Here is a 22,569-nt window from a genome sequence, read left to right as displayed (position 1 = left end):
GTTAAAGTCTCTTCACATTTTTTGTTTCCATTAACCAGTCTTAAATCCCTGCCATAACCTATAGCGTGTTCCCTTTAGTGTTTACTTCATGACTGTCTGCTTCACTTCAACCAGCTCTTAGTGTCTTTTAACCTCTCTTGCTTTTTCTGCGTTGTTTTCTTGTTCTCTTTTTTTTATAAATAGTTCACACATTATGGGTGGTGATTGGGGCGGTGATGGCCTAGTGGTATAGTGGTACGGCTTCCAAATACAGTTCAACACCTGGGCTGCCACCATTGTGCCCCTGAGCAAGGTACTTAACCCTGAGTTGCTCCAGGGGAATGTCCCTCTAGTTCAGGGGTTCTCAACGGGGGCGACAGCGCCCCCCCCTAGGGGGCGTTCAGAGAACGTCGGGGACTATTTTTCCTGGCCAAAGTCAGGGTCCTTGTACACAACACGAGCGGAACGTGTCATCACGTGGTCACGTCATGTCAAAAGTTTCAATATTAGACTGTCATTGACATCAGTGAACACATCATGGCGAGTGTAACAAAGAGAAAGGTGGATGCGGAATGTTCCAGGAGAAATGGACGAACGATTATTTCTTTGTGGAAGTAAAAGGCCAGTGTTTGTGTGGACGCGCTTGCGGTCATGAAAAAGGCTCTCGAGCTGCGTTACAGCTTGAAACTGCACGAGCTCAAAGGACGAGTCGAGTGCGTTAGAATAAAGTTAACATTGTGTGTTTTAAGACTTTTATTTTTATTTTGCTGAGCGATAAAGTGCTGCTTGAAAAACAAAAACAAGCGCCGTCCCCCTCGAAAGCATTAATGTTATTCCAAAGATACACCATAAATAAAACTAATCTGAATTAATGTTAGAATACTACGCTCTGGTCGGGACTTGGACCAGCAGCGGACGAGCTGCACTCTGGCTGCTCGTAGTAGCAGAGCTAATATCAGTAGAGCTAACACCTGCAGAGCTAACACCACCAGAGCTAACACCAGCAGAGCTAACGTTATAGCAGAGCTAACACCACCAGAGTTAACACCTGCAGAGCTAACACCACCAGAGCTAACACCTGCAGAGCTAACACCAGCAGAGCTAACGTTATAGCAGAGCTAACATCAGTAGAGCTAACATCAGCAGAGCTAACATCTGCATCACTGCTGCTGATTCAGGCTGTGTGTTTAAAAAACGCGAATATTTTCGCCTGAGTTTCTGAACATTGGTGTCGACGTCGCTCCATTTATAATTAATGTGTTGAATGTTTTACTTTTTTGCACTTTGTAGTTCTCTCCTCTCCTTTCCTCTCTCGTTTGTTCGCGAAACGGAGAGAATGTGAATGCGCAAAGCAACGCAGTAAACACGGAAACGTGCACATAATTTAGATAAATAACATAAGCGTTTGGTTTATTTAATAAAAGAGCACATTTGGCGCTATATATTTATATAAAATAAAACACGGGGTCCCGTTGGAGGGGGTGGGGGGCAGCGCCTCAGACTTGTTTCTTTGTGCTCGTTTATTGTTGGATCACGTAACAGTGCAAATTGTTTCACATTTCTTCTGAGGCTGCTGTGTTTAACACCGGTTACAGTTTGAATGTCTGACCCTGTCTCTGATTGGCTGCAGTCTGTGACACAGATTAAAGTTTGAATGTTCTTAACGTTGCATTTGTTTAACACTCCTGAATAAAATGTCTTTGTTTGCTCCCTGGGTACATGGTGTATCAGGGCAATTTAAAGTAAAAACAACAAAACATTTGTTTAATAATATGATATTTATTATTATTTTGAAATTTTATTATGTAACTTCAATCTCAGAGAATTTGAGTTTTTATAATAACATAATATAGCAGCCTAATAATAAAAATAATATTATAAGAATTTAAATACTAAATTAATATAATCAATATGTAATATAAATTATAAATACAAAGAATAATAATTAGAATAATAATCAACATTAGAATGCAGGGGAGACAAACAGGAAGCCTACATTTAATTTGATGGGGGGGTGGTAAGGGACCTGGATAATGGATAGGGGGGGCGCTGGCCCAAAAAAAGTTGAAAACCACTGCTCAAGTTAATTCACTGTAAGTCGCTCTGGATACGAGTGTCTGCTAAAAGACCAGACCTGTAATGTAATGGCTGCCATACTGGATTTCTAAATGACTTCTGCACAAATATTTTTACAATGAAATGCACTGGTATTATAGGTAGTTAGCTTATATAATGTATATTTTGTATAGGCCTATATATTTTTAATGCCTATAATATCCTACTTTTTATTTCTTTCTTTTTTCAAATAGTTCTGTATCTGTCTTCAATACCTCTCAGCCTTTATATGTGCTGCTGCCTACATCAAATGTGCCATTATTTATTTACACAATCAAAGCAATAGCTCAGGCTAGATGCTGAAATGTGAATTTGACAGACAGCTCTGCAGCAGAAATGTATGCTCTCATCTTCTCCACTAAGTGGCACTATTGCCTCATTGGTCTACCAGTTCAAACACAATCTGAACGAGTTCATGTTTAAATGTTTGCCGAAATTCATCAAACTTGAACCCAGGCTGTTTCCTAGCAACGCTGTTTCCTGCCACTAGGTTGATGTATGATCGGATTATTATAATGTTAATTACGTAAATGATTAATCGAATTATTGAAAACCGGAAGTCATTTTATTCTGAAATAAATGTCGATAAAATGGTTATTGTAGCTCCTTGTAAGTGCAAAAACTTCAAAACATGGATGTTTGAAGAGGCGGATAAAGTGCATCACCTGCCTGGAGCAGAGAGCGTCACAATATTTCACTTTATTTCAGGTATGGCTGAGGTAAAATGAGCGCTCACCGTGCTTTGTCTCAGTCTGTTAAAGCTGTATTTTTTTGTGCATTTATTACTACATTTGATGATGGTGTCAAACCATGTGATGTAGCCTACATGAGCCCCAACGAGGACAGCATTCCGATGTGTGTCTGACCCAAATCAAATAGTGTAGATCAAGGACGGAACAACGTGGGTCCGTCTTTTTCTTTTTTTTTCTTTTTTTTCAACACATCACATGCAGTTGAATGAGAGTGGGATAGTGAATAAGTAGGCTATAAATGGCAATGATAATAGTTTTGCAATTACATTGTACAACGCAATTGTGTGCAGAAACTGTTTCAGACTTCCTCTTAGTATGCCTACAGGAAGCATTAACCACTTTTAATGTGCATTAAGCGCTGTAAGAGCACAGTCACACTCGTATTGTCACGCAGAGAGACTGACTGGGGGCTTGGTAAGGTGTGAACACTGTACCTTCTGGAGTAGATTCAGGATGAAGAGTTCCCTGCAATCTTGTTCGAGGGCCAATTATCTGCTCTTTTCTTTGGGACTACTTCTGCAATGCGGTAAGTAGCACATTGAATTCCTGCTGTTGGGTTGTAGTCAGGTGAGTTAAAATATGGTAGAATATGAATAGCCTACTACCTTTTTGTTTTAAAAAAAGGTAGTCATTTTAAAGTAAGGAGTTAGGAAGTGGAGCCATTCAATTTGGCGTTGAGTGTATTTGAAATGAAACATAGTTATTAGGCTACATCTTTCTTTTGAATCTAAAATACTCACTATGTTTTTGGTTACTTATTTTTATAATTTCATAAAATTGCTTTTATTAATAATTCATGATTTATAATTAGCCTATGGCATTATGTATTTCTTTCCAAATAACAATTTAATTGGTATAGGCAAACATGTCAAATTTTCATGAATTAAATAATTCCTTTCTTTTGGATGAATTTTTTTTTTCTTCCACTAATTGCAGGCATTGTCGATACTTGTAATTAATGCATATTTGACACTACATACTGTAAAGAGTTTATATTTCTTTACACTTCCATGCAATACTAGATAGATAGATAGACAGACAGATAGACAGACAGACAGACAGACAGACAGACAGACAGACAGACACTTTATTAATCCCGAGGGAAATTAAGGCATCCAGTAGCTTAAAAGACATGACATACAACATTACCCATCTTACCCAAAAAATTAAGTGATAAGACTGTTATAAATACACTAAAACTGTTATAAATAAGTGAAAGTAAAGCCTGTTATGGTTTGAATTGAATTGTATCTGAATCTGAAACTGAATCCCCCGGCCATCACCAAGAGGTGTTGTACAGTCTTATGGCCAGAGGGACAAAAAAGTTCTTGAGGCTGTCTGTGGAGCAGGACAGGGACAGTGGTGAATGTGCTGTGCAGAGGGTGGTGGGCGTTGTCCAGGATGGATAACAGTTTGTCTGCTAGTAATGAGTTAAATGAGGTTGTGATGGTGGCAGTAAGGGGGGCAAACATTGCCACTGTATGTGAATGATAGAAATGAGTTGGGTAACAGCAATTCTTGCCCAGTATGTTCCGTACATTATAACATATGAACGATAACTATATGAGGATGATATTTGCCTTTTAAGGTGTTATTAATCTATTTGCGGGAGGGTCATACTCATTTAGATGTGAAAGGTAGAAATGTAATGTTACGTTTGCCCTTTATGTCTTTACTGATCGATGTGTGAACAGCAGCTATATGTTCAGTAATACTTGTCCTGGTTGTTACTATCATCATGATGTAGGAGTGAGAATTATACTTAACATGTGATGGTGATATGATAGGTAATGCCAATGCCAATGCTTTCATTATTTTTATTTTTTAGTTGTTTTATTATTCATATTGTTTTCTTTTAAGAAGTTCTGTGTGATGTTGCCTCTTTTGAAAAGCAATAAAAAGTGAATTACAAAAGGTTAGACGCTGGAGTGTTGCACCCTTGTAAAACATGACTGACACTGTAAGTTGCAGTAACTGACTTCAACATCTGTGTTTTGTCTATGCGTCACACAGGAGAGGCCAGAGTGCACACTGAAGCACAGGCTGGGCCTCTGTATCGTATGGTAGGCTCTCCGCTCTCCATCTCCTGCAATGTGAGTGGCTTCGCCATTGAAAGCATTAAAAAAGAAATTGAATTCCGTGTTAAGAAGCCTGCACAGCCAACATTTGAGATCAACATCATCAGCACTAAAGACCAAAGGTTCGGCTATTCTGTGTATGCAGACCGTGTGAAGAACAAGGAAATTACTCTGACACATGTGACTCCAAACTCAGTCTTCTTTGAGATGCAAAGCCTGGAGAAAGGTGATGAAGGAGAATATGAATGTTCTGTAATCAACCCAGAGCGTAATTATGTAGGAACCTATAACGCTAAGACAACAGTGAAAGGTAATTATTTCCACTTTCAAGACTTACTTAATGTAACTGCATCGCTGTATTATAAGATGGCAATAATGTAAGACTTTCATGTCTTTGTCTCTGTTTCTGATGTGGTGCCATAGTGATTGACAACTCCCTCAGTGTTTCATCATCTGCCTCCTCCACCTCACTGAGCTATAATGAGGGTGATGCTCTCACTTTAACATGCCAGGCCTCCTGCAACACCGTCCAACACACCCATCTGTCTCTTGCCTGGTATCTCCGTAAAGATGACGAGGACAACGCTCAGCCTATCATTTCTCTGGATAGAGATTTCACACTGAGCCCAGGCCCGGGGTTTGAAGGGCGTTATCAAGCTGGACTCATAAGGTTAGATAAAATGGGAGAGGCCACGTACAAGCTAAACATGGCTCAGCTGGAGCTGTCAGATCAAGGCAGAATCTACTGTCAGGCTCAGGAGTGGATCCAAGATCCTGACCGCTCCTGGTACACTATCACGCAGAAGAATACAGAGGAAACTACCCTGTATGTCACAGCCAGAGGTTAGAAGCACCAATCATTTAATTGATTTAATCTTAACAGCACATCTTGATTTGACTTGTCACATTCTCTGTTGCTCTTCATCTAAGCAGTCAATGTGGCGTTTGACAGGATGTGTGTATCTGTGATTGTCTCACTGTGCTTATTTTTTTCTTCGAATAGAAGTGTTGCCAGACACGTCGTCTCTGGTGGTGAGAATTTCCGCACAGTCTGCAACTCTGCAGGAGGGGCAAGAGTTGTCACTATCCTGCAACGTAGACACGCAGAACCTGGGGGAAAGGTTCTTCTCTGTAGCCTGGCTCAAGGGAAGTGTTGAGTTGCTCCGCATTGGCCCTACAGGCATTCAGTCTGTGGGGCCAGAGTACAGTGGGAGAGTGAAAGAAGGAGAGCTCAGGGCAGCCCGTATAGGGAACAGAGTTTACCGTCTCATATTGCAGCCCGTCAGAACCGAGGATCAAGGAGAGTATATCTGTAGAGCATGGCTTGAGGACAGAGGTCTGGATGGTGCCTTTACACAGGGAGCAGCGCAGGACTCCAGCTCCCAGCTGATCAGCATCTCAGCCACAGGTCAGTCAGCAAGTGAGCCCTGACTGAGACACACACACACACACACACACACATATTTATTCAGGGTTTCATTTTATTACTTGCATGATTAATCCTGGATTTTAAGTTTTATCTTCTTCATTTTGTCTTTTGTAATGGAGGCTTGGAACATTTTTGAAGATATATTGCTATTAATAGGATAATTAATTATATTTTTTAGTTACTATGTTTTCTTGCTTCTCAAACACACTAATCTGTCATTTACCTTGTCACAGAAAGTGGGCTCTCAGTCGAAATGCAAAACACTGTGGGTGTCAACGAAGGTTACGGGCTGAAGCTCACCTGTAAAGTGCATGGGGTCAACGGTCAGCTCTCCGTCACCTGGCAACGCAAATCAGAATCCTCATCAACGGCCATGTTCACCAATGTCATCAGTCTAAGTCAGGAGGGTGTTGTGGAGAAAGCGAGTGAGTTCATGAGTCGCGAAGTAAAGGCAACGCGTCCAGCGACTAATACCTTCACCCTGGAGCTCGAGGAGGTCGCACCTTCTGATTCAGGAGACTACCAGTGTGCTGTGTCTGAATGGAAAGTCAACAGAAAGACCAACAGCCAGTCACAGACTGCTACTGTGACAGTGGCTCCTACATGTAAGATGTGACTCCATCTGCATATTGACACAGCAGGTTCCTCTTATCACATATATGGTCTGATTACTCACTAAAAAACATCAGCAGTGATTTTTAACATATCAGAAACTGCTATTGGAAAACACTTGCCAAAATATTGGCCAAGCTAAGGATGTCGCTCAGTCTGTACATCCTTGTACTGCCATGAAATTTAGGATGGATATTGATGTTTCGCAGAAGAGTTCTCCTAATGTTTTGATGACCCCTCTAATCTTTCTTGCAGTATTACCATCAGGCAAACATTTCCATTGCATGCAAGAAATATCAGATCTAATTGGAAGAAACTTACTGAGCACATTCATGCTCCACAGAACACTTTCGCTTTTAGCACTGCATGGTCTCCCCTGTTGTGCCACCTCAGGTCAACATTTTAATTTTGCACACAACACATTGCCATGACACAATAGTTTGGGATTTTAATAAGAAAAACAAGTACGAGTAACAATCTTAGAAAAAACAAAATCTTCAGGATGTTTTTTGTTCTGTCCAACACGTTTGTGCTGTAGGATATAACAGAGTTCACTTCCAGGGCTCTAGTTTTGTCAACATGCATTTGCTGAGTATAAGCTTTAGAGTGCCTCGCTGCATATACTGTATTTGCATATAATATAGATTTTATTGTTGTGTGATATTGAGAAATGTTGTGGGAATAAGAGTAACTGTAAGAAGACAGACAGTACATTGTAAATGTCATTTACTCACGTCTCTCTTTTACTTTGAACACTCATGATTGCATGATGACTTTATGATCACCAACTTGTGTTTTCTTCTTCTCCACTGGATTTGTGTCACAGATTCGTTTGTGACAGTGAATCTGATAAGTCGCAACACCATAGTGACTGTGGGAGAAAATGTAGAGTTGATGTGCCGGGTCAAAGGTCCACGTGTACCAATAACACTGACTTGGAGCCTGCAGCGTGATAGCTCAACCATAGACAATATCCTGACACTGTACTCTAATGGTGCCATCAGCTGGTCTGGAGACCAGCACCGCTACCAGCTGAAAGTAGTGAACACACAGAATGAAGTCATTCACTATCTGCTTATCAACGGTGCGAGCCACAGGGAGGCGGGAAGCTACGAGTGTAGGGTGTCTGTCTTCCTGGAGAATGTATACAAAGGGCTGCCTCCATCCAACCCGCTAGCTGTTCGGGTGCAGAACCCAGGTACTGCTGAGGTTTATTAAGGCAATATGGACCTTTTTTGGATGAAAGCTGCATCGTGCATTCCATTTCTCTAACCACATGTGACTTACATTTTTCTCCCTCTCCTAGAGAGCAAGCTTGATCTGACCCCCACCCCTGCCTTGACAAGAAATGTCAACAGTGACATAGAAATAAAATGCTCAGTTATCTCAAAACCCTCTACTTCCTCTCACTATGCTGTCACCTGGCTCCTCCAGCAACAGGCAGAAAATTTGACCATTGTGAGCTCTGATCGGGATGCCCTAGTGACATTCGGACCCCAGGTACAGCTGAGCCAAAGACAGCGAATCAGCGTGAAGCGCACTGAGGGCCCCAGTTTTGAGTTGACTATTCGGCAAGCTCGGATCTCAGACAATGGCTCATACGTGTGTGAGGTGGTGGAGTGGCTACAAGATCCTCATGGTGACTGGTATCACCTCGCACTAGTGTCCAAAACCACAGATCTAACAGTTATTGAGCCTGGTAAGTTTGTGTTAATCAGCTCACTGTACAACATAAAGCCCAAACAATGTTAAAAGGCCCTGAATACCCATTCTCTCAACAAGCTTCTTGCTATGAGCAATGAGGCCCTACAGGAACACACTATGTTCTGCCAATGTTAAAACTGTTTATCTTATTTACTTATATATTTAAAAACTTTCTTTTTAGGGACAAAAATCATTTGTAAATTAAGTTCTCAATAGACTAAGTTTTCTTTCTTCTTTTTTCGTTTTTCTGCTCACTTTCATTCTCCAGCCAATGACCTTAGTTTAGACAAGAACGAGCAGCCGTTGACTGCCAGGGAGGGAGACGAGGTGGAGCTCAATTGTATCATCTCAGGTGCGTCCGGTCCTTCTTTTTTCTACAAAGTCACTTGGCTTTACACTGGACACGGTTCTTCTATCCGAAATGCCCTGGTGGAGCTTGATCACACGGGCCTGCTAAGTTACCCAGAAAACCAGGAGCTCAGAGGCCTGCAGGGGCGGCTTCATCTCACCAGACCCACTCAGAGCAGCGTCTATCTGGGAATTCAGAGGGCCCATGAGGGTGATAATGGGACCTACCAGTGCCAGGTGGAGCAATATCAGCTGGATAATGAAGGTCACTGGCAGCAAAAGGCTTCTGGTAGAGCTGGCCCCATCACACTGACTGTACACGTTGCCGGTATGATCTCATATTATTAATCACTGTGTAGACAGCTTTTAAAATGTCGCTGTTTGTTTGCATGGGTTGTTAAAAGGAATAGTTTGGAAATACCCTTTTTGGCCATGGTGAGAAGAAAGGGTCATATTTGCAAAAATGTTGAACTATTACCTTAAAACTTGCAGTCAATATTCCATTCCAAAATCATATGATGGTGAGTTTGTTTGTCTGCGTGCGTGCATGCATTCTGCTGTACAAACCGCACATGTGCTGTTCTGTTTCTGAGAAAAATAACCACTTCTCCAATGCTGCCGTCATGTTTTGCTCAGTGGTGTTGGTGGTTTTATGTCTCTGCTCTCTACTTAGTATTACAGATTCATTTGGTTGTGTTTGCTGTTTCTGCCCTTTCCCTGACTTCTCCCCTGTTTGTCCGTGTACCTAGGAATTACATTTTAAGAGCCATTGATTTGGTTGCCTGGTGAAACTAAAGTTGACTAAAATGTGAACTATAAATGTGTCATGTTTCACAGAAAAAAACCTGTTCATTGTGAAGGAAGAAGTGGAGTTGAATATGAGCAGAACCCAGGATTTCACAATTCCCTGTCATATCACCAAACAATCCAGCAGTGAATCTCAGCTCCAGGTGACGTGGTTTTGGCAGAAGGAGTCAGAAACTAAACAACGCCCTATATTCACAGCTTACCGCAACTCCACCCTACAAGATAGATTTGGGAAGGGTGATAAGCTAAGATTTCACCACCCTTTGCCCAACCAATTCAGCCTCACAGTCTTAAAGACAAGTCCTGAAGAGAGTGGCCTGTATTTCTGTGAGGTGGAAGAGTGGCTCCTATCTCTTTCTCATGGGTGGAGGAAGGTTGCAGTGGAAAAGTCAGGATATTTGACTGTTAATGTCGATGCAGAAGGTAAGAAAAATGTTAATGTGAGTAACAGTATCACTCAGCAAATACCAGTGCTTGAATATCCTGCATTATTTGGATGCAAGTAAAGTGTTTCTTTGCCTTTTTCTTTGCAGGAGATGTTGGAGCCGTCTCTAAGCCAGAATGCAAGTCGTATATCTGGATGGGGATCCTCATAGCTACTGTCATCTGCTCACTGTTGGTCATATTGCTACTGGTGCTGAAGATATGCCGGAGCAAGGTCTCAGGAGAAAATAAGTCGGGCCAAACTCTGTGGGCTGAGCAATACCCTCTGAACACCAAACCTAGTGCAGAAAACTGAACCTCATAGACCAGAGGAGAAGAGAGAAAAAAAATGCACAGATATGTTTTATAAGTCAAAAAAATTGCACTGTACTTGCAGTATTTTTTATATTTTTTTATTCCAAGTTCAATAATTCTTGTTTAAATAAATCTGTTGATAATGTTCCATAAAAAAAGTAGTTTAAATGTTTTACTCTCTGTGCAGCTGGGAATAATTTTGCCTTTATGAATTAATGAAATGTATTCATCATGATTAAGTAGGCACTTTTCATTTTGCAGCTAAGACTTCTTTGCATAATCACCAGCTTCTTACTGCCTGTAATGGACAGTTGAGCTAGACAGGATATCAACTTTGTGGCTTTACACCTACAAAGCAACATACTGTGAATGACAGATTCCTTTTTATGTATCACCATACCAGGCAGCTTGATACTATGTCTTTTATAGGAAGAAGTCAAAGCATAGCATGTCTAAGGGAGCAGCTAAGTACGCAAAATGTGTGTAAGATTTGAAATGTTACTCTGTAAGCAACACCGTGATGACTCAATCAAGACATCTGTGGTTCTGCAAGAGCACAGGATGCCTCTGTGGTCTGCAAATCTGCTGAGAAGTGAGTGTGTCAGACAGACAGAAGTCATGGTAAGAGGTTACATTCGTACAATGGAAGTAGAAATCTGCCAATGCAATGCACAGTTCCACATATAGATGAGACGTGAAAGTTGTGTGTGTTTTAAAGAGTCTGCCCTTACTGAATGTGTGTTTGTGCATGTACAGTTCGTACAAAAACTATTGAGCTAAAACATTTTTCGTTGTTTTGGCTGTACTCAATCACATTAGATTTTTAAATGAAACATTTAATATGAGATTAAAAGTCTGACTTTCAAGAGTGTGTCTGGGGTTTTCACATCCATAATGGTTGAGCAATGTAGGAATTGTCACTTTACTTATACATGGTCACACAATGTAGGACCATGCAGCAGATCAAACAGCCTAAATGCACCGCCAGAGCATCTTGAGGAATGTTCTTGATTTTACTATTTAAATAACGTAAAATCAACACTCTTTTAATTTTTGATGACCAGACCAAAGATAAAACCCATCTAAATAAGCAAGGTCTGATGTCTGAGTTCTAGAATCACTTAGTTATTGGTTTAGTTACCCATTTTTGTAGTCCCTTAAAATCGGGGGACAATGCATTAAAAGGGCTACAGTTCCTACATGGTTTGTCTGATGTAGGTGTACGCTAAAGTAAAGATTAAAGTCGACACTTTACCTGAAAAAATATCTCACTGTCCAACTACTCACATGCTGGATTGTACTTGTAAATGTTTGAACATGAATGCATGTCAGGTTCTGAATCCTTGCCATAATGCAGTTGCTGCATTTTAACAGATGTCAACAACTCAACAAAATGGGATGCTGGAGAGTAATCAAATCAAAACTAAAGGAGAGGAAAGTTGTCTCTCTCTCTGTCTCTCCCTCTCCCTTTTTCCCTGCATCAGCCCTATCAATGTTTAACACCCCATCTGTGTAAGAGGCAAGAATAGAATCCATTCCTTGCTTTCACTTTTGGAGAAACAGGCAGAAATGACCAGATTACTCCTATACACTCTTGTCCGATTAGTGCAGTTATGTACATTTTAAGGTAAAACTAAGAGTAGTTTTCTGAAAGATGTGAAAGACTAAAAGCACAGAAGGACCTTTAAGGCAGGCTGTAGTCGTCTCAGCCCCAGAGAGATGAAGTAGCAGTGTCTTAAGTCTGAAATTATACCAGCCCTTCACAGTCTGGTGGACTGCTCCTTCTTACAGCCTCCCTCTTAACTTTACTGTAATTCCACTGCCTTGTGTTTCCATGGCAATGCCTGTCAGAGGAAACAAAGAGCCACTGAATTTGAGAGGCAAATCAATGCTTGTGTTTATGCAGCAAAGAGTACATTTAACAGGGACAAACTTCAATGCACAATGGCAGCCCTGATAGAACTCCCTCGTTTTAGTAAAGACTGAATTTAAACATATTAAAGTCATCAGTTCTTGTTTTGACATTGAATGCAATGCATGAAGCGCAATGCAGAATTAACAATCCTTCTCTTTCCAAATATCTGAAACTCATAGGTGTTAGAAGATTTTGGTTCCCAGTTTGCCAGCATGTAGCTGGACGCTTGAGCCGGTTATCTCTTTTGCTATGATCTCATTCCAGATCGGATTTGGCATCAGCTCAATGCTTTGTCCTTCATGTGCCATGAATGGACTAGATTTTTGAAAACCATATAGCAATTATTCCATAACATCTTGAACTACAGGAGCCAATGTGGATGTTGTAAATTCACTTATAACAGTTGTGTACCAACTTCTCCAGGGATTACTGCACCACTGACTTATAAAACAACTGCTAGAAAAGTATACCAGGTGGACTGCAATATTACAGAAGTATCTGGAGTTAAAGAAACTGCTTTCTCTGTCTGAAAGCGAAAGCAACTTCAATTTGTATTTGTGTTGTCATCACAGGTGCATTTCGGTATCTCGATGCCAGCACCCTGGCAGTAAGCATGCTGTCCATCTGGTTTATGGACACACCTAAATGGCACGATGTCTCCATTAATGTTATTGGTTTCACATGTGCATTGGTGATCCTCCTAATCGTTCCTCTAATGCCACCGTGTAGTGTGAAGACCTTGTGGTTTTTTTTAAGTAAAGTGCCTGGACCACTATTGGATGAATTGTCATGACAATTGGTCCAGACATTCATGATGCACAGGGGATGAATGAAAATAACTTTTATGATCACTCGACTAGCTGGTCAAATGTTCCCTTTATGGAGTGAAATATCTCAACATTTACTTTCCATTCCACCAACTTTTATGACTATTGAATGGTTTGCCATGAACTTTAGAACCGACATTCATGTTGCAATAACTTTGGTAATCCCTTGACGGTTAATCTAGTAGGCTACTATCATCGGGTCAAGAAAAGATGTTAACATGCTAGCACACTAAACTAAGATAGTTAACCTGGTAAACATTATATCTGTTTAAACATCAGCATGTTAGCAGCTGACTTTCGACTCTTTGAAATCGTTCTATTGTGGTCTGCTATGAACCCTGCCTTTGTTGTCTGAAGCAATAACTCTCTTTGGCTCTGTACATGTAAGTGGTGTATGTGTGCATTTACCAGTGCCCTGTCAAAGGTATTTCACACACACACACACACACACACACACACACACACACACACACACACACACACACACACACACACACACACACACACACACACACACACACAAACCAAAACAGTTAACAGCTAGCTGGCCTCCCATCCTGAAGAGGATAATGTGTCCTGGCAGAGTTAGGGTTGACACGAGGGGAGAGACACACTCAAACTACCATATGCTCGGAATTACGTAACGTCTCTCTTGAAATCTAAAAGTCCTCTCTGGAGCACTTTTTGCCTCCTCTCACCTCAGCTCACATAATCTCTTTGGTTATACCTTCAACTCCTCTCTAGTCTCTCGTGACCCTGTCTTGCCTTTGATATTCCCCTTTCTCACAAGGAGAGGACACAGTCCTGACAGAAGTGCCTTCTGTTCCTCGTCTGAACCAAAAGCTACATGGTTTTACTCTCTCTCACTTGTCTCTCCACATCAGTCTTATAATCCACCAGCACTAGAGGGAGCTATTGTTATCCAAAAGGGCAGAGACAAGTATTAGTCAATAGGTCAACATAGAAAAGGGTGAGTCAGACTACTTGTCATCTTAGCACCCAGTCTGAGAATCTGAGACTTTGAAGCTGTGTATTTTCTCTGTGTGTTTGTCTCTATGTATGAGAGAATAGAGGACAAAAATGCCTACACAGCTGGACATGCATGTGGAGAGGCTGGGAGTCAGCTTAATGTCTCAGAGGATGTGAAGATGAGAGGGCGACACCCCATACTACACATTGTCACCCAGAATATTGCAGCATTTGAGAAAAGTCGAAGCAAACTTAGCATGACGAGTGACAGCCACGGACTCTTGACGCAAACGCAAAGAGAGAATTACCTAATTTATCCGAGCCCACTCCAACACAAAAATATATAGACACACAAACTGTACACAACTCTCTAAGCTGTCTGCCTTTTCTTGTTGAAGCCTGATTGTTATCCCCTGAGACAGCGTTGGCTGGTAGAAGGAGCCGGAGAGTCCAAAATAAAAACAGCTTAAATGGTGCAATATGAAGTAATAGCCTGTTCTGCGCCCTGTCAAGGGAACACTCAACAAACTCAGAGCTCCCATTTTTTTCTTTCACAGCTGTACTCTCACATAGTAGAACTGCACAGATGAAAACCCAAAAGCTGCCTTATCTGTGTGCCTCCTGATATGATAATACAATGTAAAGATATATATGTATGTGTCTTTCATGTTTGTATGCTACGTGTGCTGTCGCTGCTAGCTTTAGTCGTATTTGCAGTGTGCTGTGTGTCTCCTCTGACGAATGATTGACAAAAAACGGAAAGGATGATAACAAGTTCACATGTCAAAATGAAATCAATCCTGCTTTTTAGTTGGTTTTTGTTTTTTTAGATAATATTGCGCCGGTAGGCACATGAATAAAGCAATGAATCTTAACTAACTCTTGATCGAGCGTATTTTCCCTTTGTCATTCAGTCTCCCCTATTCTCCACAGACCACTCCATTTAACAAGACACCAAAAGACATTTCCATCCCACTGACAAACAAGAAATATATTTTTCGTTTGGGGATTAAATTCAACATACTTTCTAGAGCTGATAAAATGATAAAACAAACACAATGGTGATGCTTCTTTACAGGACTGCAGGGGCTTTTACTGTGAGACTGTTGCTTTCCTGTGGTGTGAGCCTTGCAGCTACTGCTGGTCGTTATCACAACTCTCATCATTCATACTAGAACCATTCAGAAATCCTCTTTAATAAATCATTGGGCATTTACATCAAAGAGATAGTGACAACAACAGGTGCCCGATGTGAATAACTGATGACATATACAACTAACACAGTGGGAGTTGCCATGGATCTATTTGGCTTTGCAGATGACATGCTGGCAAAGAGCAACCGGATTCAAGCATCACCAAGGAGACAGAAGTAGCATGTTTTCTGAGATGTCAGACTTTTTTTTAATTAAGTACTGTGAGTTCTGACTGAAGTTGTTGATGGGAACTTTCCTGGGTGAGAAAAAGGGAAAACAAGAGTTAAGCTGGTCGAACGCTGTGTGTGTGAGTGTGTGTGTTTGTATGTGTGTGTACAATTTGACATTATCTGATTTTGTTACAGACAAAGCTGCTTTAATGAAGAGGCCTCTTAGCTGAGGGATGAGAGTGGAGGAAAATGTCAGCTGCTTCCAAAACATTCTTTTACCGGTATTTTAGAGGTCAACAAATATAGCTCTGCAGCTATCAGAGAACTCTATCAGCAGAAGCCACACAAGTTACTAATCAGCCAATATATCAGCCCCCGGCACTGAAGGCTTTCCTCATACCCAGAGCCTATCAGGGTCTCGCATCCAAAATGTTTTCCTGAATGGTAGAGAGGGAAGAAATGTCATGGTCAGTTTAACTTGAGCCACACTACACCTCGTTGTTACACAATTTTGCGAGAGAAATGCGACCAAGAGAGAGATCGCTGCCACAGTTAGCTACTTGGAAAATCTGGCTTTGCATATTTTTGTACACTTAATTTGCAGCTTGTCTGCCTGATGTTGCTTTAATCTAATTATCTTCTATACCACTCATGTTACGTCTTTACTACCTTATTGTTACCAGTCATGTGTTCATCTTTATTTTGCCTTCTTTTTTCATAAAGAACTTTTATTTTATTTAGCCATTTATGGTCATTTTCTTCCATTATATACTACTATACTATACACTGTGAAACTGACGTGTTCATATTCCAATACTTTTCAAATGGTCTATCTATGGTAACACAATAATCACAATGCGAGCAACCTGGAATCAAAACAAGTAAAAGCTTTCAGTTGCCTATAAGCTACTCTATTTCTGTATTTGCGGATTACTGTATTTGCCTGTGTACTAAAGTAAAGCAGGCAAATACAATAAGAAAAACTAAGATGAAGTGCTGCTCAAATCAGGCATATCCGTCAAGTAAACACAGCCAATCTGATTGTATTTGATTTTTTCTTTAGTTTAGTTCTGCACATTTGACTAACTATGCATTGCCACCATGGATACCGACGTCCCTACTGGAGTGAGATAATCATGTGTTCACAGACATAAGTGTTTCTGTTCTCTGCATTGGCATGTGTGCATCTGACAATTCTTCTGCACTGTCTGAGCAATATCTTCACGCCATAATGCCATTTTGACAGCTGTCTCGTCTGTGACTAAGATAGCTATTCTAGTGAGCTGATGTCTTCATTAGCAGTGGTTTGGATGCAGTCAGCCTTCCCCCCCCCCTCAGTCACCAGCAACAACGCTCTGCTGCGCCCATCAGCTCCCATCAGCTTTTCTCTGCGTGTGAGACGCTCCCCCAACTGCTGTCGCACTAACTCATGTTGCTAATTAGCTGACAAACACTGTACAGTTCAACCAAGGGCCTGGCTCATTTACAGCACTCATGTTTGTATACATCTGCAAGTCCACACACACACACACACACACGCACACACACACACACACACACACACACACACACACACACACACACACACACACACACACACACACACACACCCACACACACACACACACACGCACACACACACACCCACATACACACACACACACGCACTTTCTTCATGACACATATGCACAGTTGAATTCATGTTTTACTTACTAAGCACATATTAAGTCAATACATGCTTTTACATTTTAAAATCTACAATTCTAATTAGAAATAATGTAGTGTATATATATATATATATATATATATATATATATATATATATATATATATATATACACTACATTATTTCTAATTATATAAATATGCAGTATATATAGACTGATGCTTATCATAGTGAAAATAAAATAGAGATATAATTACCATCTTTCTTTCAGATCCCTGTGGCTACCATGGAAACCATCCCCTTCAGAGTATTACCAGTAAAAAATAAATAATTGTGAATGAACCAGTTATGACTGACAATTATCTCTGTTGTATCTAACGCATGATCCTTATTAACGCATTTTCTGTGACACTTGGTATCTGTTCCATCATGGCCCACAGTAAGTACATGTAGAAATATTAGGCTAAGGGACTTTAAGTCTATATCTGTCATAGTGTCTGTCACTCTCTCTCTCCTGCAGCTTCTCTCTTTCTAAGCAGCTGGTTGATGTGACACTGATGCAGGCAGGCCTGTCACACATTATCAGAGTCTTACAGTCTGACACAGTAGGACCTTCAGGGCCCAGTAATGGTCTGGTCCACGTGTACGTATATAATTTATTTCTAGTCCAAAGTACAGACAGATTCAAAGTCATGATGAAAGGTAATGTAGGTAGGTAATGAAAGGTCCCATGATACTTTTATGTGGCGTTTTATTTTATTCATCATCTGCCAGTCTCGGCCTAATTACATAAAGTACAGATGCAGCCATTACAGAAGCCGCTCTTTTCATTTCATTTATGGTTTGCAACCTTGAATAAGGAAGTTTCCCAGCAGGCACATGCACAATACGGGGGCTGTTTTTCAGCATTTAAATTGCATGTTACTTATGTGGTGTTGATGGGGGTGACTATATCCTGAAATATGTTATTGTGAATGTTATTGTATCCCAGTCTTTTCTATCTTCATTTTTCTTTTTAGACAAAGAAATAAATCAACACTGATTAGAAAAGGGGCGGACAATTGCTGGTGATATGAAAGTTCAAATCACTTTGCAACTCTAGCCACACTACAATCAGAGATGTAAAAGCATGTAATTTTCTTTTTTGCAGCTGATTGAAAACTTCACTGATTGTGGTGAAGATGCTTGACAGTTTCACCCAAATTTCAGCAGCAGTTGTCTACTCTAGATAATTCACTGCTGATTTACCTTTTAACTTTTATTCTTTAGAGTAGATCGACCAGGAAACTTGTCCAAAACCATTTCTACACTAAAAGATAAATGCTGTCATCTTTTAAAAAATCTTTTTTTTATGACTAATTACAGTTGAATATGAATAACCTACCATTGAGGTATTTACACTTACTGGAGATGCTGCTAGCTTTTTTTTTTACGCTCTAATAACACAAATATTTTTCTTTGCATTTAATAAGCTGTTTACAGCAGAGATAGCCAAATTTCCTGCCGTCACAGATAACATGAAAGGCAAACCCCTAGTGAACTTCAAGCCGGAGACAAGCGTGTAGCCCGGCAGCATGTTTGTCACGCTCAGCCTTGCTTTTCTGCGGGAGAAAGTAGAAGCTCGTGTGAGTTTAGATCAAGGTTTACGGTCACTTATCAGCAGGTGCTGCTCTGTTAATAAACCATATACAGTATATTTTGCACTCTATGTGATCTATATGATGATATATATCATCTAGTGTCAGCATGAGGTTCCAAACTGTATTTGTAGTTGTCTTAAAGCAAGCTGCTGAGGGTTGAGATGCAGGTTTTTTTTACTGTAAAATAACTTACAAGTCTTTCATCCTGATTGTCTCTCTCTTGCCACAGAAAGCCCATTAGGCTTCATGATGCAGTGTGCAGTGATTGGTATTTCTGTTGAGCAACTTCTTTATCCCAGAGATGAGCCTCCCGCTGTGCTGGAGACGGACTGATATCCGAGCTTCAGAGGACACATGACTGAACCTGTACAGTGAGCGACACATCATTCAGATAAACACCTACGAGGAAGAACAAACTCCAATACTTTATCAACAAAAATTCAATCATACATTTTGTTGGCAGAGATTTGGTTTTTGCTCCACATCCTGTAATAATGTACCCCCCCCCCCCCCCTTCAACCTCTCTGTATATGATTAGCATGAATTAAGCTACAATCCCTCCCCCAAAGGAAAATGGTTGTTGCATATCCCGAGTATACTCAATAAGATGACCTTAACACTGCTAAAGGGAAGTTCATAAATTTATTTTTTTATTTTTTTAAATGCTCTGTGTCATCAAAATTGGCGGCTCGGTTTGCACAAATGGCAAGAGGGTGGTTGCCCCTTTGATGTGGTAATAAGCTGTTTTGATTTCTCTGTGTCAAGCACGTTTTAACGGTGAGAGGCATTCCCAACAGCTACCACTTCAAAATCAATTAAAACTCTTTTGCTAACAGCCCTTCTTGGTTCGGTAGAAGGGAAACCAATTCTCCCCCCCCTACCCCCTCTTCTCTTATTCATACACCCACAGTCATTTGAAGAATGTGGTCCAAGTAGAGTGTAGATATGTACCTTGGGGAAGTGAGAGTAAGTCCTTGAGATAGCTCGGCTGCCTGCAACGTTATCTTTACTTTATGTGTGATGCTCACAACTGGCTTGCAGTAAAGCATGAATGCATGGGACATTGGCCAACTGGGCCAATACAAATGCTTTTGCAGATAAATGCATTTAACTTATTCATGAGTGTATTTGCAATGTTGAGAATTGATTGCATGTACAGTATGTTTGTTTTTGCCAAAGGGGTAAAAGAAAATCTACAGTATTTTCCTATGACAAAAACAAAGAGGGAAAAGTGTTTTTTCTCAATATAAAGGCTAAATCCACTTTTGATTGTTTTGAATCGCGGTGCAGCTAATGCTCATCGGACGTGCAATCCAAGCCAAATCTATCAACAACAATCTGATTAGTTGTTTCCCTGAACTTCCTGTACCATTTACCAGTCCTTGAACTAATATCCCCTGGAACATTTAATATGTTTGAACTGATAACACATGACTTGACATGACTCGTGTACTCTAAATATCCTTTTGAGTTCAAATTATATATTTTTCGCTAATCAAAGTCTCATTACAGCAAAGCAAAATTACAAACTGTAATAATGTATCTTTCGGTGCTAAAGGTTGAACCCAAAAATCAATACGGACCAACAAGAATCATTTCCATAATAATAATTGGAGTGTGCATGCACGGCCGTCTGCGCGTCCACTCATGTTGATATCTTGCAGCTTCTCCAGCAAGACAGTCAGTCCCCAGGAGCAAAGATATAGCACTGTGTACCTCTGTTTATGAACTGCTGAAGGACATGAAAAGCCCACATGAATGTTGGTGAGATGAAAAAGCAGAGCAGGCTTAAAGGAATGTCAGGAAAAGATGTTTTGCATGGGACTGCTAGCATTGCTTCAGAGGTTGTGTTTTTCTTAGCAGGTTTATGTGTGTCCTAAACTACTGTGTGCACGCTGCATGTCTCTTTCTGTGTGAGTTTATACTCGGCGCGGATGAATATGCAAGTGTGTTTGTTTAAGAAAGTAAAGTGCATGACTCAGCCCGAGGTAGGTAGGCAGCTCATGTTTCTTCAGTTTGGCAGGCGGCAGAGATAAGATCGGACTGACCCAATCATTTAAGAAGCCCTGGGCTTTACCTCTGCTCAAGAAACACTCACAGCTGACTCAAAAATCTTTATCTGTTAACGCTCATCTCTCATCTCAATGGTTTGATTAAGTATCAGTGCACAGATTGCCTTGATCTAAATCAAAATAATGGAAAATCGTATTCTATTGTCAATCTAATTTTTTGTGGTAGAGGTCAGGGAAAACAAGCATAACGATATATAGATAGATATATGCCGGTAGGCAGAGATTACTGTTAACCTTTGGACAGAGCTGCTAGCTGTTTCCCCAGTTTCCAGTCTTTATGCTAAGCAATGCTAACTGCTTGCTGGTGGTACCCTCATATTTAGCGTACAAACATGAGCGTAGTATCAGTCTTTTCAACTAACTCTTGACAAGAAAGTGAATAAGTGTACGGTAAATTTCAAATGATTTCTTTAAACCAAAATTAATTTACACTGTTTGATTTCCAGCCTTGTCCATGAGTACAAAGAAGGTTGTAAACTGTCTTCTGTCTGTCTGTTAGCCTTAGATAGATAGATAGATAGATAGATAGATAGATAGATAGATAGATAGAGAGAGAGAGAGAGAGAGAGAGAGATAGATAGATAGATAGATAGATAGATAGATAGATAGATAGATAGATAGATAGATAGATAGATAGATAGATAGATAGATAGATAGATAGATAGATAGATAGATCGATCGATAGATAGATAGATAGAGAGAGAGAGAGAGAGATAGATAGATAGATAGATAGATAGATAGATAGATAGATAGATAGATAGATAGATAGATAGATAGATAGATAGATAGATAGATAGATAGATAGATAGATAGATAGATCGATCGATAGATAGATAGACAGATGGATATATTGTACTGCATTGTCCCCATGTAACACCCATTACAGGTGAAAAGCAGAAGAGAATGGTGTCAGTGGTGAAATTGCCAAAGCTACAATAAGCTGCTACGTTAACAGGCCCTTATCTGACTCACTTGCTGTACACCACATTTATTGTGTGACTTATTGTGTGTCATAGCCATCGATATCTCAATGTGACCTTTAACAGGCACTCTCAGGTGTCCCGTCTCAGATTTCAACGCCAGAGATGATGTCACATAGTTTTCTCAGCACTGTTGCACGGATACAAACAATCAAGTTCATGGCCTTGCAATGTTTGTAATGTGTCAGATTTTCAGAGGTTTAGGAGTTTGCTGAAGGACATTATGACAGACATATTTGCAGATTAAATAAATCACATTACTCCTTGCTGTCAACTAAGGTTATATATTGCATTGTAGTGTTTGAATACAACTTAAGTTAATTTCCTACCTAAATATGGGTCTGAGTTTAATTTATATGATTTCTTGTTGCAAATGTTTGCAACTAAATAGTATTTGACCTCATGCAGTGAAGCACTGTCACCTTAAAGGAGTACATTTAGGGAACATGCTTATTTGCTTTCTTGCTGAGAATTAGCTGAGAAGATTCATACCACTTTCACGTGAGTATGCAAAATAATGTCTGAAGCTACTGGCAGCTTAGCATAAATACTGGAAGCAGGGGGGAAACATCTAG

The 22,569-nt window shown here is 40.3% G+C and overlaps 1 protein-coding gene across 1 annotated transcript; it reads left to right on the top strand.

Annotated features, from left to right (window-relative positions):
- The first annotated feature begins 3,219 nt into the window (after positions 1 to 3,219).
- On the top strand, positions 3,220 to 11,428 carry LOC115026043 (immunoglobulin superfamily member 2-like). Its single transcript, XM_029458605.1, has 10 exons — positions 3,220 to 3,372; positions 4,860 to 5,234; positions 5,348 to 5,767; positions 5,928 to 6,332; positions 6,587 to 6,958; positions 7,792 to 8,163; positions 8,272 to 8,664; positions 8,938 to 9,345; positions 9,855 to 10,247; positions 10,358 to 11,428. The coding sequence occupies exons 1-10, from the start codon at positions 3,300 to 3,302 to the stop codon at positions 10,561 to 10,563; spliced, it is 3,417 nt and encodes a 1,138-aa protein (XP_029314465.1). The 5' UTR covers positions 3,220 to 3,299; the 3' UTR covers positions 10,564 to 11,428.
- Positions 11,429 to 22,569: the final 11,141 nt, after the last annotated feature.

Source organism: Cottoperca gobio, chromosome 21, assembly GCF_900634415.1.
Source record: "Cottoperca gobio chromosome 21, fCotGob3.1, whole genome shotgun sequence".
NCBI lineage: Eukaryota > Metazoa > Chordata > Actinopteri > Perciformes > Bovichtidae > Cottoperca > Cottoperca gobio.
This window is presented reverse-complemented; position numbering and strand designations above follow the sequence as displayed.

Bases quoted from the DNA above. Each gene is read 5' to 3' on its own strand.
- LOC115026043 (XM_029458605.1), top strand. From the start codon at position 3,300: ATGAAGAGTTCCCTGCAATCTTGTTCGAGGGCCAATTATCTGCTCTTT. The intron at 3,373-4,859 runs GTAAGTAGCACA...TGCGTCACACAG, and splicing joins GGGACTACTTCTGCAATGCG to GAGAGGCCAGAGTGCACACT. The intron at 8,164-8,271 runs GTACTGCTGAGG...TCCCTCTCCTAG, and splicing joins TGTTCGGGTGCAGAACCCAG to AGAGCAAGCTTGATCTGACC.